Source organism: Polistes fuscatus, unplaced genomic scaffold (assembly GCF_010416935.1).
Source record: "Polistes fuscatus isolate 324 unplaced genomic scaffold, CU_Pfus_HIC Scaffold4, whole genome shotgun sequence".
In the NCBI taxonomy this organism is placed as follows: domain Eukaryota; kingdom Metazoa; phylum Arthropoda; class Insecta; order Hymenoptera; family Vespidae; genus Polistes; species Polistes fuscatus.
Genome location: NW_025113118.1, coordinates 5,492,472 through 5,508,603, shown reverse-complemented (window position 1 = coordinate 5,508,603; position 16,132 = coordinate 5,492,472). Strand labels below are relative to the sequence as shown.

The 16,132-nt window shown below is 33.4% G+C and overlaps 2 protein-coding genes across 2 annotated transcripts in view; one reads left to right on the top strand and one right to left on the bottom strand.

The window, feature by feature from the left end:
* Positions 1-11,867, bottom strand: part of LOC122521062 (angiotensin-converting enzyme) — a 36,552-nt gene extending 24,685 nt beyond the window's left edge. The window contains exons 1-10 of the mRNA XM_043641481.1: positions 11,606-11,867; positions 11,287-11,503; positions 10,139-10,375; positions 7,444-7,602; positions 7,253-7,349; positions 6,530-6,673; positions 6,257-6,448; positions 5,869-5,966; positions 5,480-5,774; positions 3,879-4,221 (exon numbers count right to left, since the gene is read on the bottom strand). Of these exons, the coding sequence (XP_043497416.1) occupies positions 3,879-4,221; positions 5,480-5,774; positions 5,869-5,966; positions 6,257-6,448; positions 6,530-6,673; positions 7,253-7,349; positions 7,444-7,602; positions 10,139-10,375; positions 11,287-11,322 (1,601 nt within the window). The 5' untranslated portion in view covers positions 11,323-11,503; positions 11,606-11,867. The remainder of the gene's footprint in view (positions 1-3,878; positions 4,222-5,479; positions 5,775-5,868; positions 5,967-6,256; positions 6,449-6,529; positions 6,674-7,252; positions 7,350-7,443; positions 7,603-10,138; positions 10,376-11,286; positions 11,504-11,605) is intronic.
* On the top strand, positions 1,462-2,778 carry LOC122521375 (proline-rich protein 4-like). The gene is made up of 2 exons (XM_043642047.1): positions 1,462-1,473; positions 1,603-2,778. The coding sequence occupies exons 1-2, from the start codon at positions 1,462-1,464 to the stop codon at positions 2,776-2,778; spliced, it is 1,188 nt and encodes a 395-aa protein (XP_043497982.1).
* Positions 11,868-16,132: the final 4,265 nt, after the last annotated feature.

Sequence of the window (16,132 nt, the reverse complement as noted above, 5' to 3'; positions counted from 1 at the left end):
TTCTTCCTAACGACTTAATGAACGACTACGCCTTGTGATTTCGATGATGCAAAAATGAACGTTTGATTTAGCCCGGACTGTAGGAAGTAATAAAAAGAATTCTTGTTCGAGTTTTCATTTTTTGATGGGAGAAAAAAAAGAATAAACAAAACAAAACAAAACAAAACAAATTCGTGTTACAAAAAATAAGGAAATAATTTGAATAAAATTTCAATCATTCAAGAGAATTGATCCGTAATAATTATTTTACCATCATTGCTGATCAAATGGTTCAAATGAAAATAAAACTTTAATTTAAAATATATACCATATATATATATATTATATATATATATATTATATATATTATATATATATATATGAACAAATACGAAACAAATAAGGCATGCATATCACGAGTTGGATCGCAGCATAAAAGTAAGTATTCGATCTCGCTTGGCATCGCCCACCATTTTCCCCCCGCAAATCCCCGCGAATTCCCGTGCCACTCGCTTCTCTTTAGATATATCCTTTCGTTTACTTCCTAGGACTCTCTCTTTCGTACCAAAGTTTAGTTCCTCGTTTCGGCTGAGAAGAGCCGTGCCGTTGCGAGTGTGCCGCGTCACGAGGCAGATGGGAGATACATATAAATGATTGGAGTAGGGAGACGAGAAAGAAGGAATTAGGTAGGGGGAAGGGGAAAGAGAAGGGGGATAGAGGGGGGAAGGAAAAGAGGTAAACTTCTGGCCAAGAGTATGCATGTATGTATGAGAAACTTGGAATGGATCAAAGATTCAAAGTAGAAAAGAGAGATGTCTTGTTTATGTCCTACAGGCTGCTCGGAAGAATGCGTAATAACATTTGGACGTAGTTTTCTAATATAATATTCTAGAAATAGAGTCAGTATCATTATATCAATTATAGCTAATCTATAATTTAGAAAATAAGTTAAGTGATAGCTGAGTTACGGTTAGAATAGAATAAATCATCCATGGTTGCCTAACACGACATTATTATTTTGAACATTATGGTATGGGTAATGGTTAAATTAGGTGGTTAAATCGGTTATGTACTGGCGAGAAAAAATCTAGATAATCAATTAGGATAGGTGGTTGTTGCGTTTTATTTATAAAAATAATTCGTCGGTGGCTTCCTAGATATCATTTACGCTACGTTTGATAGATCGCTCGAAAAGGGAAGTAAAATGAGAATGGAAACGCATCAAGGCGCGTTACGGAATCATCGTCGCGTGGATTTAAGATTTTAGAAAAATGCTTGCTTATGCGTCTACGTGAACGTCTACGTAGTGCAACAGAACGTTCGCGATACAACAGACGCGGTGTGTTTCACTTTTCCGCAAGCGTGCAGAGGGGCTCTCCGTTTGTATGCCGGGGGAAAGCGGTCTATAAAGACGGTGCTACTTTCGGGGGAAGTATTCAGTAAACTCTGGACATTGGCCGGCTCGCGCCAGAACCGAGAATCATGAGAATTTGGGTGAGTTTTGGATATTCTAGAGTTTTATTTCTAATCGATCGAAATTTACTATCTTATCATTGTTTCCTATATATTTCAATAATTATTTATACAAATTAAGAAAATTCATTTTCAATTCATTTATCGCAGCACATCACATTTTTACTTGGTCTTTTGACCCTGGTAGTATGCGAGGAAAATAAGAAGAACGTCATCGATAATAAAGACGCCGAGAATGAGAATAAGGCTGACAGTGCTCTTAAAGAAAAACGCCAAGACAAACGTGGACTCGGACATTTAGAGGGTAGTTACGATGGTCATGATGGAGGTTACGGTGGTGGCGATTATGGGGGCGGTGATTACGGAGGTGGCGAAGTCCATTCGTCGGGTGGAGACGGAGGTGGATACGAGGGTGGATACGAGGGTGGTTACGGGGGTGGATATGGAGGTGGATATGGAGGAGGTGATGATGGTGGCAAGGTCAAACAAATAACTATCGTGAAGAACGTTAAGGTTCCTTATCCGGTAGAGAAGAAGGTACACTATCCAGTCGAAAAAGAAGTACCGTATCCAGTGAAAGTACCAGTACCGCAGCCGTATCCGGTCGAAAAGAAGATTCACGTACCTGTAAAGGTACTTGTGAAGGTGCCCGTTCACATACCGCAACCGTATCCAGTGGAGAAGAAGGTGCCCTATCCCGTGCACGTACCAGTCGAAAGACCAGTACCTTACAAAGTTTATGTACCACAACCGTATCCGGTCGAGAAGAAGGTACCGTACCCAGTAAAGGTACCAGTGCCACAACCGTACCCAGTTGAAAAGCCTGTACCATATACGGTAAAGGTACCGGTCCACGTAGCAGCGCCCTTCCCAGTGGAAAAACCCGTTCCGTATCCGGTTGAGATACCAGTCGATAGGCCCTATCCCGTACACATACCAAAACCGTATCCGGTGCCCGTGGAAAAACATGTACCGGTACCAGTAGAAAAACCAGTGCCTTATCCTGTCAAGGTTCACGTAGAAAAACCCGTGCCCTATCCGGTCGAGAAACCAGTACCTGTACACGTTAAAGTACCAGTACCTGCGCCCTATCCAGTTGAAAAACCTGTACCGGTGCCAGTAGACAAACCTGTGCCTTATCCCGTTAAAGTACCCGTAGAACGACCAGTACCAGTTCACGTATCTAAGCCTGTCCCCGTGCCAGTTGAAAAACCAGTACCGGTCCCCGTAAAAGTACCAGTTCCGGTACCGGTACATCATCATGAATCATCCCATGGTTCTTACGAGGGTGATTACGGCTCCAGTTACGGTGGACATCACTTTTAAGAGCACCAATTTTTACACATAGATAATATTTTTATACAATTTGTATACAATTTTATAGAATTGCATTTTTTTGTATGTTTTTTTTTTTTTTATTCTGACGATGGCGGATCGCCAAGGTACGATCGTCTTCTCGCGATAAATCTTTCAAAAGGTTTATCTCGAGAACACGTCCAAATTCTTTTCCAATTCGAGAAACAACGATGCCCGATGATATTTATTCGTCGTGCCGCCTTTTTTCTTTCTCTTTTGTATCGAGAAAAGAACGCTATTGATAAGTTTATGTATTATTTTCAACAGAACGGCTCTAATCCTATTGGTAGACGTAACCGAAAGAAATGTCACTATAATTACTAAGGTACAATGTAACACGTTATTTGACACAGTCACATTTGATGAACGCACTACGCGGAAACGTTTTTATATTACTCATAAGGACGCCTTTTGTATTATCTTTTTCACCTATCTTTTTTTTTCTACTTTTTAATAAAACCAAAGAGAAAATGAGACTTTGTCTTTTGATGAACCACCCGTTACGTAAACATAATTACCATCCCCGTTATATCCTTCACGCTCGATCGCGAGTAAAAGTATACAATTTTATTTGCCGTAAGGTACGAGAAATTTAAACGCGAAATTTTAAGCTACCATTTGCTTAATTAATTCATAATCTTAATTAACGTTCGACAATTAACACGACGGAGAGAAAAAAAAAAAGAAAAACATACGTAGACGATTTAATATAGTTAAAAGATCTAATACAAAATTCATTGGCATAAATTGATGCTAATGATAGCCAATCAAAATTTACAACTGCATGTACAGCAGATGTAAATTATTAACTTAAAGGAGAAAGGTACGTATTTATCGTAACGCTTTTGATCGGTGCTATGGGTGAAAACTAAGCACAAAGGAGAACATACATCTATCGAAAGTGAAATCATTTGCTTTCAAATGTTAATAGTCTTTAGTTAGGAAGCATACAGGTTTATCTTAAATGTCATACCGTTTCAATCACATAACAATGATTACAAATAAAAGTATTAACAAAACTAATAAGTATAAAATACGATATGAATCATTAAAATTATTTTGAAACTTACCGAATATACGGAATGTTAGCTGGAATGTGATACTTCGCACCAGGATCGAAATCATCTTCTGATCTAAGAACAGGTGGTTTAACGCCGCTGTATTGTTCCTTCAGTCTGTGCCAATGACAATTATACTCTTCTCGATTAATGTAACCACGAAAAACGTCCCATCGCCATCTGTCAACTGCGAGACTGAACGGAAGGAGTACCAATTTTTCCATAGCCAAAGAAAACAGATAATTAATATCAGCTGGGTACTCGTCTATGTATTTATTGGCTAATCCCAAAGTTTGAAGATGACGAGGAGTTGCTACATTCAGGGCCACAGCTTCGCCTATAGCTTCGTGAAAACCTATTTTTTTTTTTTGTAAGGATACAATAGTTTCATGTTTAGATTGGCTGATATAGATGAGTAGTAAAACATTATTAGCCTTAACCTTACTTTCTTTCTTCCGGGTAATAAAATTAACTTTCAATGAAATTCTATGCACGTTATTTCCTAGTAAACAGATCCGATATAAAATATACTGGGTGTTCCCTATTTACAATCTTTTATTGTAATTATATATTTCAAGTAGTAATAAAAATAAACGAAAGAACGGTTTAATATTTTGCAAAACTTTAGAAAAGATCAAAACAAAAACGAAACATATGTTTACGTGGGATCTTTTTAATCAGATATTCCATTCAAATAGGTTTTAGATATTCCATTCAATAAATTTTCAAACACAAATGATTTATATATCATTGTGTAATATTTTTCTTCTATAAATGTGATTTATTAGTTTATCATCAAAGTTTCGGTTGATACTCTTCCAATCGATTTCCCGTTTATCGGAAGGTAGTATATTCTCCGGTAAGGGCGAATGACCGAGCGTTAGCGACGGGTGAAAGCGTGATTATACCGTAATAAAAATATTTTAACATCCAACGTCTCTTGGACGGTAGTAGACTGGCTCTACTACTACGAGAACGAGTCTACTCGCGAAGAACTCGCGAATCTACTTCGAGCGTATCCGTTCGGCTCTCGCTTTCGCGTTATTACTCGTAAAAGAAGTTTTGTAGCGAGAGAGCCCTGGGGCTTTCCGGAAGTGAAGATAGAACGGACGGGATGGTTACGTAATCGCGTGTCGTCCGTCGTACCTTGTTCAGTTACCATTTGACCGTTTTAATTCATTTCAGTATACAACTTCGTTATTATTTTATTATTTCCATTTAAATTAGATTTCAATTACGATATATAATAAATAAAACCCAAATATTTTTATACAAATTCGTTTCGTAATTGAACATAGATTTATATTTTATATGAGTTAGATTTGCTTTTCTTTCTTTTTTTTTTTTAACAATCTGACCAATAGATTTAATCCTTTGAATGCTGTGGCCGCATATATGCGCTTATCAATTTTTTTGATCTTCCTTTGCTCGAATTTAATCAAAATAATTAAACATTAAGAGAAACTTCATTTCGTTCCCTGTGATTGCAAACGTTAAGTGACCTTAGCATTCAAAAGGTTTACGATACGTTCGAATTCGATCTATCTTTGGTTTTTATATACTTTTTAATATTATTTGCGAGCTAGGTGAAGAAAATTGAATAATTTCGATACCTGGATTAGCACCGTCTCGAAATTCACGAGGTAGTCCACTGTATCGTAAAAAGTATTGAATGTGTGCCATCTCGTGATGCACGGTGATGAGATCCTTCATGGTGACTTTGGTACACATTTTGATCCTATAATCTAGACGATTGCAAAAATCCCATGCCGAGGCTTGGCAGATTAAAGAACGATCACCGGGATCGACGATTACGCTGCCAGCCCAAAATTCCGGTGGCATAGCGCTCAGGTTTAATGATAAGTAAAATTCTTCGCCGATTCTGAACATGTCTATCGGCGTGTAACCCTGTGTTTATAATAATACATTGTATCGTATGTTCGTTGAATACAAAATTTCATTGTTTATAAGATAAATATAGATTTGTGTATTTTCCATTTACCTGAGCTTGCATTTCTTGCGTTACGTCTAAATAATTTTTACCGGGATATGGAATTGTTATATCTTGAATATTAGTCCACGACTGAGCCCAAATATTTCCTAAACAAACATTGTCAATAATTATCAATTTGAAAATGTTTTTAGTTTAATTCGTAATCCATGGTCGGAAATATTCCACATATTTTGCCATGGATGACAAAAGCTTCTTTTTAATAGAGAACAACGTAATTTTTTTTCTTCAAATTTATTATTAATTCAATTAAATCGAGATATTATTTTAAAATGGTATATAAATTGATTTGAATTAAAAGAAAAAAATAAAGAAAATTGCGTTATCGTCAGTAAATGTGTTAAATAATGTTTACAAATATTTCTTGTTGTGTGATTACCTAATATGTGAGAGGGAAGTGGCGCGTGTCCACTAATTTTTTCGGGTCCGTATAAATCTCTCAACTTTTTCCTAACGTATGCGTGAAGTTCCTCGTAAAGTGGCCTAATCGATTCCCATACGTTTTCGATATCTTGTTGAAAGTTTGACGATTCGTAAGGGAACATCCAATACTGTGCAGCATCCGAGAAATCTAAACGAGACGATCGTGTTATCGTTAATCATTTTAAAATATTTTCTTTTTAATTATATTTTTGTTTGTAGAAAAGTTTACTATTCAATTTGGCTGCTTCGTTGTTTAACGTCACAAGTTGTTGATAAAGATCTTTCATCGGTGCACCGCTACGTCGTCTCCATTCCGTCCAAACGTATTGCAATTCGTCCCAATTTCTACTTTTTCCCATTATCCCAGCAATATCTACGAAACAAATGATTACAAATATAATAAAACAATTAAAATTGTTTTGTACACGTGCAACACAGTTCCTGTTGCAAATTTCTCGTTGTCGTGTGTTTTCACTTTATAATCGCGATTACGTTCGGATCTTTCGCTTTCACGACCACAGATCAGTCCATTTGTTTTATTATTTTCACGATCACGAACCCAAGCTCCACGAAAAATCATTATTTATCGATATATTTTTATCATTTTCTATATAATCTGATTTAATCCTAATCACGTCTAATCGTTTATAATTTTAATCGCGTGTACAAAATCTTGGGAAAAAATATCGTTCTTTTGGATGGATTATGTAAAGGTAAATGATGAAAATAGGAAGATAACACCGAAGGTATATCCATTAATTAACACACCTGTAGAAGCTATAAAAAGAAAAGAAAATAAACAAACAAACAAACGGAAAGTATAATTCATCGAGAAATAATGTCTTCCTTGTGATATCCGCTAATTTTGTAACAATTATTATTAATAATGTTAAATATAAATGACACGTGGAATAAATTAGGTCAAATTAAAATGACAATTTTTAAATATTACCTGGATATAAACGAAGTCCGCAGTTAAAGGGATCGTTGTAAGCGCATATGCTTGCTCCATTGTAAATTGCAAGCATATCATTGATTATTCGATTATACTGTAAAAAAAAAACAAATAAAAAAAGAAAACGAAAATATAATAAAGTACGATTTATATTTTCTATCAGATAGATGAAAGTACATTAAACTTACTCTGTCTAATTGATCCAAAGGGAGAGCTGATGGACCAACCACGGAAAGGTACCTTAAACGACGTCTTATTACTGGATCTCTTATATTGTTAATGTCAATTCTCGATATCAATTGCCATGCCTGATTTTGAAAATCAGCGTACAGTTGTTGGGCTTCGAGCTGAGAAAAGAAAAATCAATCGATAATAAACAATGAAATGTTTAATTTATTTATATAATTTTATTTATAATATTATTAATAAAATTTATATAATTTATATATAAATTTATTTATATTAATTTATTTATTGAATTTAAACTATTCTTACGCAATCGATCTTCTTATATTCATTTATATTTATTTCTATTTATTTTCTATTATTTTATTTTATAAAATATCTTGAATAATATTAAGTTTATAAAATATCCTGAAGTTAATATCAAATATTATTCGACGATTTATTCGCTAAAAATCGAGATTTATTATTGTTACTTCGATTTCACCCGTTGAACATAATCGTCCTGCAATTTTATAATGTATTCAATGATCTTGCTTTTTCTTCCTAGTACTATCATACGTCATATTATAACTAACGTGAGAAAACTGTTCCGTATTTTTAATTCGTTCGAAGATCGTTACTCACGCATAACCGAGTCGCTTGTCGAGAAATTCTAGTTTACCGTTAGAAAGATAATAGTCTTATCGTTGCACCTCTTTGGAAATTCAGAACGTTAAGGGGAAACCTAAGATTGTAAGCAATACGAAAGTAAAAGGAGACACTTTTGAGATAAATTAAGTTTTCAAGAATACGCGAAGAAAATTTTTTTTCGTATTTTTCTCGTACGAAAAAAGTATCGTCAAATTTGTACGATACAAAATTTTATCAATGTCGTATATACTTCGATATATTTTACAAAAAAAAAAGAAAAAAAGAAGAACAATAATCGTATATAACTTTATACGAAACAATAATGAGCTATTTAGGTTTATTTAATTGGATGACCATGATCATTTTTGTTAAAAAAAAAAAATTAAGGTAGTATAAAACAAACAAAATAATTCAACTAATACGGTGGGGATACCAAAAACGTTTGTTTGTTTTTTTTATTACAAATTATTAATAGATGATTTCAATAATCGTATGTATTTGTTTGATTTCTATCTCGATATTAATTCAATGGGAGTTGAAAATTTCATACGATTTTTAAATTTAATTTTAAATTTATATTGGATAGAAGAAGAGACTGTATATTGCATTAGTAATATTTCACTTGTAACTTTATCTGTCTCTTTTGTAAAATTTGCAATATGCAACATAGATCCTTCTTCCAAATACTTATTCGATTATTATGAGGTGAATATGTTATCGTTAAATTATAAAAATCAATTATTCTACAGATTATCTAGGTAATATGCACGTTAACGGTTTTCGAGCTTTATTCGGTAACAAATATAAAAGAATATAATAAAAATAAATAAATTAAGAGATGTACACTCTTTCGGCAAACGTTAATATTGTTTCCCTTTTCTTTTCTTTTTTTTTTCTTTTCCTAATTATAAGTCCTAACATATAAAAAGAGGTAAACAATTATCGCAATTTTGAAAACCTTCACTTTAGTTAAGTCAGAGTCTCGCGCGGTGCGGATTTCACGTCGAAAAGGACCGGACGATTCTTGATGTATGAGAGAAAGAGACAGGAAAAATAGAAAAAAAGATTACTTGATTGCACAATGCACAATCGTTGGGACCCGGTTACAATGGCAACACATGAGAACATTTCCCGCGGAGGCGTTCGGCCTTTCTTGTACAATGCTAGTCCGGTTGTCGTGTCATGAAAATCCATCGTACACGAAATTACGATTTACTATGGAGTATTAAGGAGTACGTATATAAGACGTGACACGCGGCCGAGCTTTTCGAAGGATTAGGAACAAGAGAGACAGAGATTGGGAGAGAGAGAAAGAAGAGGTCGAGGTCTTTTCGACGAAGATACGACCAGATGGTTTATTTTCCACGATGCTTTAGAAACACGTCGAAATTTAATTTTTTCTTTCCTTTTTTTTTCTCTATCTTCCTCACTTACAATTAATTGTTTCAAGATGGTTAATTAAATAACACGAATTACTATTCTAACACAAGGTTGTGTTCTCACAATTTTTCTATAATCAAATACTTTGGTTATTTTCTAATAAAGGTTAATAAATAATAATCGAATTAAGCTAGTAGATATGATTTAAGACGATCAAACAAATATATATGTTTATGTTTTAATTTGTATTATTTAAATATAAAATATATAACTGTACTCTTGTTTGTGAATTAATATTTGTTAGGTTATGTATAATTTGGGAAACACTGTGCTTGCTTATGATTTATGACAGTATGTTATTTCTCTCTCTCTCTCTCTCTTTCTCTCGCTTGTATTCTCTACTAAAAGTACTTAGGTGTTAAAAGTGATTGCAATGTACATATGAGTGGCACGTGCCAGTCCCGAAATTTGTTATCGTATTATTTCGGAATAGTTTATAACGCATGCGGGTGACTGCTAGTATGTAGGACAATGGAGACACGAATGTTTTGGATGAAATCCAAAGAGTGTTTGGGGGGTAGAAAATGTCTACGTTGATAATAATTCAATCAAGTGAGAAATGCAAGCGAACAAGATAAAAAAGAAAAAAAAAAGTGTCAAAAAATACAAGTGTCATTCGAATCTCACCGCTTGTAATTGCGAATATTCGTTGATATTGGTCTCGTAACCCCATTGGGCAGCTACATTTGCACTGCATCGTTCAGCACCTAGAAAATCCAATCTCGCTAAAATGTTTTGGTAGTCCAATTCGTTCGAAGGAAGTTGTCCTGCAAATCCGTTGCCATTTGATTCGCGCAGACCTGGTAGATCCAATTGTGCATTTACGAAAGTCAACAAAAATAGAAGCAACGCTTTCGACGGCATCTGAAAAAATGAAACCAACCAATGTTCAAAAGCTCGGTTCTGATTGTTTGTTTGTTTATTTGCCGATTAAACGAAAAATCCTATCATAAAATTGACTGATAGAACGATAATAGAATCAAGGATAATAATAATAATAATAATAATAATAATAATAATAATAATAATAAAAATAATGATGAGGAATCGATTCTATATTTTCGTAGAAGGTGACAAACCTACGGGTATTGAAAACAATTGTTAGATTGATCTTTATCGGTTCGGCCTTGGATTACAAAGGGTTGATTACAAGTGGAAATGTTCTTCCGGTATTCTCGTTTTCTATCTTTGAAGAATCTAAGAAAGAATATACTCGGAGACCGCGACAATTTAAATTATTACAATTGCTGCATTATTTTAAATCACTTTGTTACGTCGCGAACAAGGCGTTTACGTGCAATTCATCTGTTGACTTCACGGTCACGTGTTACGTCTTCGCGTTACGTATTTCCTTTTCACCATGAAACACGACAACTTTTTATGTTCATAGGTACACTAGGTCATATGAGATTAGGTTCAAAATTTATTGGCCTTGTATAGGATAATAATTAAATATAATTATTCATGATACGAACGTGTTATTATATATACGTAATCAAATCTAAAAAAATACATTATATACATTAGAAAATAATAGAAATTCAATTCGGACAATAAACAAAAAAATTATTTTTAGAAAAATCGACTAAATTGAATCGATGCATTGTTCAATCATCAGATCGCAGCATAATTACAAAAATACTAAATATTTAATAAAATTAATATTGATTAACAATTATTCGAATAAGAAAACAAATAAGAAACTAATTATCAGAAAGAAAAATCGAGAAAATAATAATACAATTCAAGTGAATAAATAACGAACTAAAACTTACAAAAATATTGATCCTTGGCCATGATAAAAGTTCCATTATCGATACAAGATATCCCAAATTGAACGTTCACAGATGTGAATATTGATTCATTCGATATTCGAATCTCGAATCTTGAAATTTTCTTGACACCTTCTCGACGGGTTCTCGTATCGGAAGACGGTGCAAGACGAACGAACGTTAGGCGCGTTTCGTCAAGTCGTCACTAAAAGCTTCGTGTCTGTCGGCAAATGTACATTTATTCCTGAGAGGCAGGTTCGAACACGACCACCAGGAGGTCATCCGTGGTAAGGAAGGTGGGGAGAAGGCGTATTACGCATACCTTACAAGATCCACATAGTTTTTTCTTCTGCTCCGTCCTTGTTTGCGTGTTTTACGAACATTGAATGAAGAAAATGATTGAGGGAGGGAGGTTTTTAAAAGTAGGGTTTTTTTAAGAAGGAAATGACTAAGAATCGAGGATGAGACGAAAAGAAAAGAAGAAGAGGGCTAGCTAGCTAGCTAGAACTAGCTAGTTTATTGCGACAGCTTCAAGTTCTCACGTTGACAACGGCCGCTCGACTGACACCACTTTGAATGACTACCATTGTTTACGATAGCACGCGCCTTACTGTCGAACAACTTTTTTTTCCAAGCCATCATCATGTTAATAAGAAATTCGAAGATCTCTTGGTAAATAAGTATTGATAAATAATACGTGTCGTGGTTGACCTCTTTTTGCTTTTTTTCTTTTCTTTCATGTTTTTACTTTTTACGACGAGGATAGAGATTATTGTAGGTTAACTCGTTGGATCGAGTCATTTTCGTATACGCGTTGTTAACAAATCTTTTATAAATCTCTGGAATATGAAAGCTTGCTATATATCATAAGATATTTTATTCATGATTTATTATAAAATAGGTGCATGGTGTGTATGGATCACGTTTTCAGGACAATCATCGTTCCGCACGGTCAATCTAATACGATATCAAGGTGAGTTTATACGAGAAAGTATCGACGAGGTTAAATCTTCTCGTATGTAATAATCGATGATCGAACTTCCCTTGTTTTCCTATTTATTTCAAAACGATCATGCTCGAAACGTTCAGTTTAGTTTTTTCAAATAATATTATGTCCACTTTTAATTATCCGTTGATTCATCCTATTATTTCATTCGTTGACGAACTCTCATCATAGAAAACCGAAGTAGAAGTAGAAAAAAACATAAAGAAAAAAAGGGAAATGAATGAAACATCAATAAAGTTAAATCCTTGCGAATTATCTCGCCGTTAATGTCTTTCACTGTAATTTTATGCATTAACGGATGATTCATCCGTTCACATGATCGCAACATTTAATTATATGTGATTTTATCTTTTCGCATTCATCTAGCACGAATAGTGCTACTAAGTTTAACGTGTTTCGTGTCCAATTTTTATTCGTTATTTTATAATCGATATTATATTTGACAAGGTTTATCTCGACGTATTATATTATTTCGACATTTTTTTTCTTCCCTTTTACAAATATCTCGTATAATAAATCAGGACGAATGAGAATACGACTCAACGAGAACAATCAAATTATGTGACTGATCTACGTCTCATCGTAAAATGCAAAGTATTAACAACCGCGCCCATCGGCAAACCATTGCGAAGATTGTCTCACGATCATTTGGAATGCCTATCTATCTGTATACTTCATTCAAAGAATCGTCTAGGCTCGTTTAAAAGGACCTTGAAACTCTCAATTTATTTCAATTTCTTCATTTATATTTTTATGTAAACTAACATGCGTATGCGTGTGTGTGTATACATTTGTGTCACTTTAAAGTTAAAAAAGATTTAATACGAAAGATACTTGATCTCGTTTGATATTTTCATTTAAAACAATGAGAATGATTTTGTTATACGTACACGTTTTTGAGAATAATAATTGAATTTAAACGTCGTAGGAACGTTGGTTATTTCGGTAACGCGTAATCTTTTTAAATAGGATGACCGTGAAATTAAATTAGCAGATTACTGAAAGAAACAGTCAAGAAACGGAAACACAGAGAGAGAAAAAAAGATCGAGTAATTTTCGTGTGTTTTATTCGTTTCGAGGATAAATGTTTTGTTTTTTTTTGTATCTTTACGTATCTTTTTATTTGTAAATGTTAAATAATCGTGAAAAACGGGCAACGATTAAGAAAGTAATGGATACGCGAAATGTTTCTACCAGTTGAAAAGCATAGTCCTCGTTCTCGTGCCGGTTAGGCTTCGACAATAGTTAATCTCATTGGAAGATAACGCGCTCCCACCGGTACCGGTCTCACGTACCGGCCGCGATTCTGAGTTCAAGTACGCTAGAATCTTCACCACTACCACCACCACAACAGATTACACACCGTGCAACAAGGTGTGTTTATTACCGACATATTTTTTTTTATTTCCAACGAATACCACGTCTCTTTTTTCATCCTTTTCCTTCAATCGTCTTCGTAATATTTCTTTTACGATAAACGCGTAAGCAGAATTATTGTTCTCACTTTATTATTATTATTATACTTTATTATCGGATTGTTATATTATCAAATAACGAATTATTTATTTGACAAAATTTCAAAGAAACAAAAGAGAGAATCATTTTGTTTTCCTTTTGTAACTTTAACTTAACTTTAACTTAATTGTATTCTCTTATATTTTATTTTACTTTTTTTTTTATTATAAATTGTATTTTTATCGTTACCTTTTTTTACACGAGACAAAATTGTACAATTTTTTGTTCCCTCGTTCCGATTTTATTAATTTTAAATTAATGATTTTTTCATTTTTATATATCGATACTTCGGTTCGATAGAATTCAATCTAACGTTTATATTGTTAGTTTTCTTTCTCTCTCTCTCTCTCTCCTCTTCATTTTTTTTTTATACTTGTATGCACACAAGTATTCACAGCGTTTACAATTAAGTAAGTCGCGTGTTTGTATTCCGATGAAAACGTGAGAAAATATTTAATATACGCATATTACCATTATTACGCGATCTAACAAGAAGAATAATACGAAGTGAGAGCGAGAATATTTACAAGGACGATCGATTGATCGACGAGATCGATTCTCGATTCTCGAGGTTGCGAATACATGTATTCTAATCCGAAGATCATCGTTTAATAAAAGAAATATTAATTAAGAAAAGAAAGCAGAAAATTCGAGCATTGATTTTAATTCTATCTGGGAGGAGTATGTTTATTAATTATGTTACCGCGAAAGACCGAAATTGGATAATGTCAAGATTAATGCATGGTCGTTAGATGTATGTACGAAATATTAATTAATAAGAATTAACCCAAATATTCGGTTTTTTATCGAAATATTTGGTAGTTGTTGACAATGTTGTGAATCTTAACATATACATATATGTATATGTATATGAATATGTAATGATTACAACGATCTCTTAGGCAAAATCACAACGGCAGGAAATAAAGTACGTCGCTTGTTTGTTAGATGTCCTTCGAGATAATATTCTTCAACAAAATTCTAGAAAAAAAAAAATATATTATATTGTTCTCCTTTTTTCAAGGATTTACCTTATTTATTGGGTCAAGTAGAAATTGTTGAAAAAACAATTAGATTTTATAATACACGCGTGAATACTTTATACAAATTATTTGATCAATTTGTGTTATAATTAATCAATTAGATTAATTTTGATTCAGATTAATAATTATTAATAGTTAGATAAGTATTGTGTTAAATGTTCGGAATTGTAGAGAATTTTTAGTTTATATATTTTTTTTCTATAGTACCTATATTTTTATTCAAATAGGAAAATAAATAATGAGACAGAAAATTTGGAAAAAGAGGAAAACGGGTTGGGGGGGGGGGAAGCAGACGTTGGTCCAGACTCTCACCCCTGGGGTTGCATTCGATGAAGCTTACCTTCATTGTGCACTTTTAGTTTTTATAGATTCTTTACCAGACTCTTTTTACCTCTTACCCCCCCCCCCACCACCACCCTTGTGTCACTTTCTCATTTTTCTCCTAATCTTTTTGTTGCTTACATCCTCCCATATTTTTTTCTAGAAAATGTTTTGATACAATACGTATACGCATAGGATTACGTCAGGGTTCTGTCAGGTTTTTTTTTTTGAGTATACAGATTTATGTATTAGTAGATATAAAGTTGGGTCAAACAAAATATTCATGACAAATTACGTTAGCATAGTGTAAAGTGTCATATAGAATGATTTCGAAAGTTGCAAAAGAGATTTGTAACCTATTATCGTTTTCCTTTTATTTTTGTTCTCTCTTGTCGTTTGCTACGAGAAGTGAAACTTGATTTTTAAACGAGCCGACGTATGTTTATTATGTATGGATATTTTGTACGGTATATAAATACAAATTCATTTGTTATTTTAAAAACTTTCTATATACATAATACACGGGTAAGTAAAAAGCAACGTAAACGAATATACGCATCGATACATATATTCATGTAACAGAACGTAATTGTTTGAATAATAAGAAAATATATCGAACTTTTAGGTTATGTAAGCGAAACTTATAAATATAATTAAAAAAATTTAAATAATACATCGAATTCTTTACTAGGATACATGGTTTTTCAATTTAAATCTAACGTAATACTTTTCTTTCTGATTATGTAACGAGCAATGAGATTACGTTGTCTGCCAACTTTGAAACACCAGACCTATTAAGTAACGAATTGCTTTCTTTTTCTATCTAAACTGTTTTTTTTTTTTTTTTATTTCATCAGTTCCACGTACTTGCACGTTGAATAACTTTTAAAAAGATCGAATCTGTTTTCGTCTGGCAATTACGTGTCGTAGATGTCAAGGCTAGTCTTGAAAAACAAGTTTATTA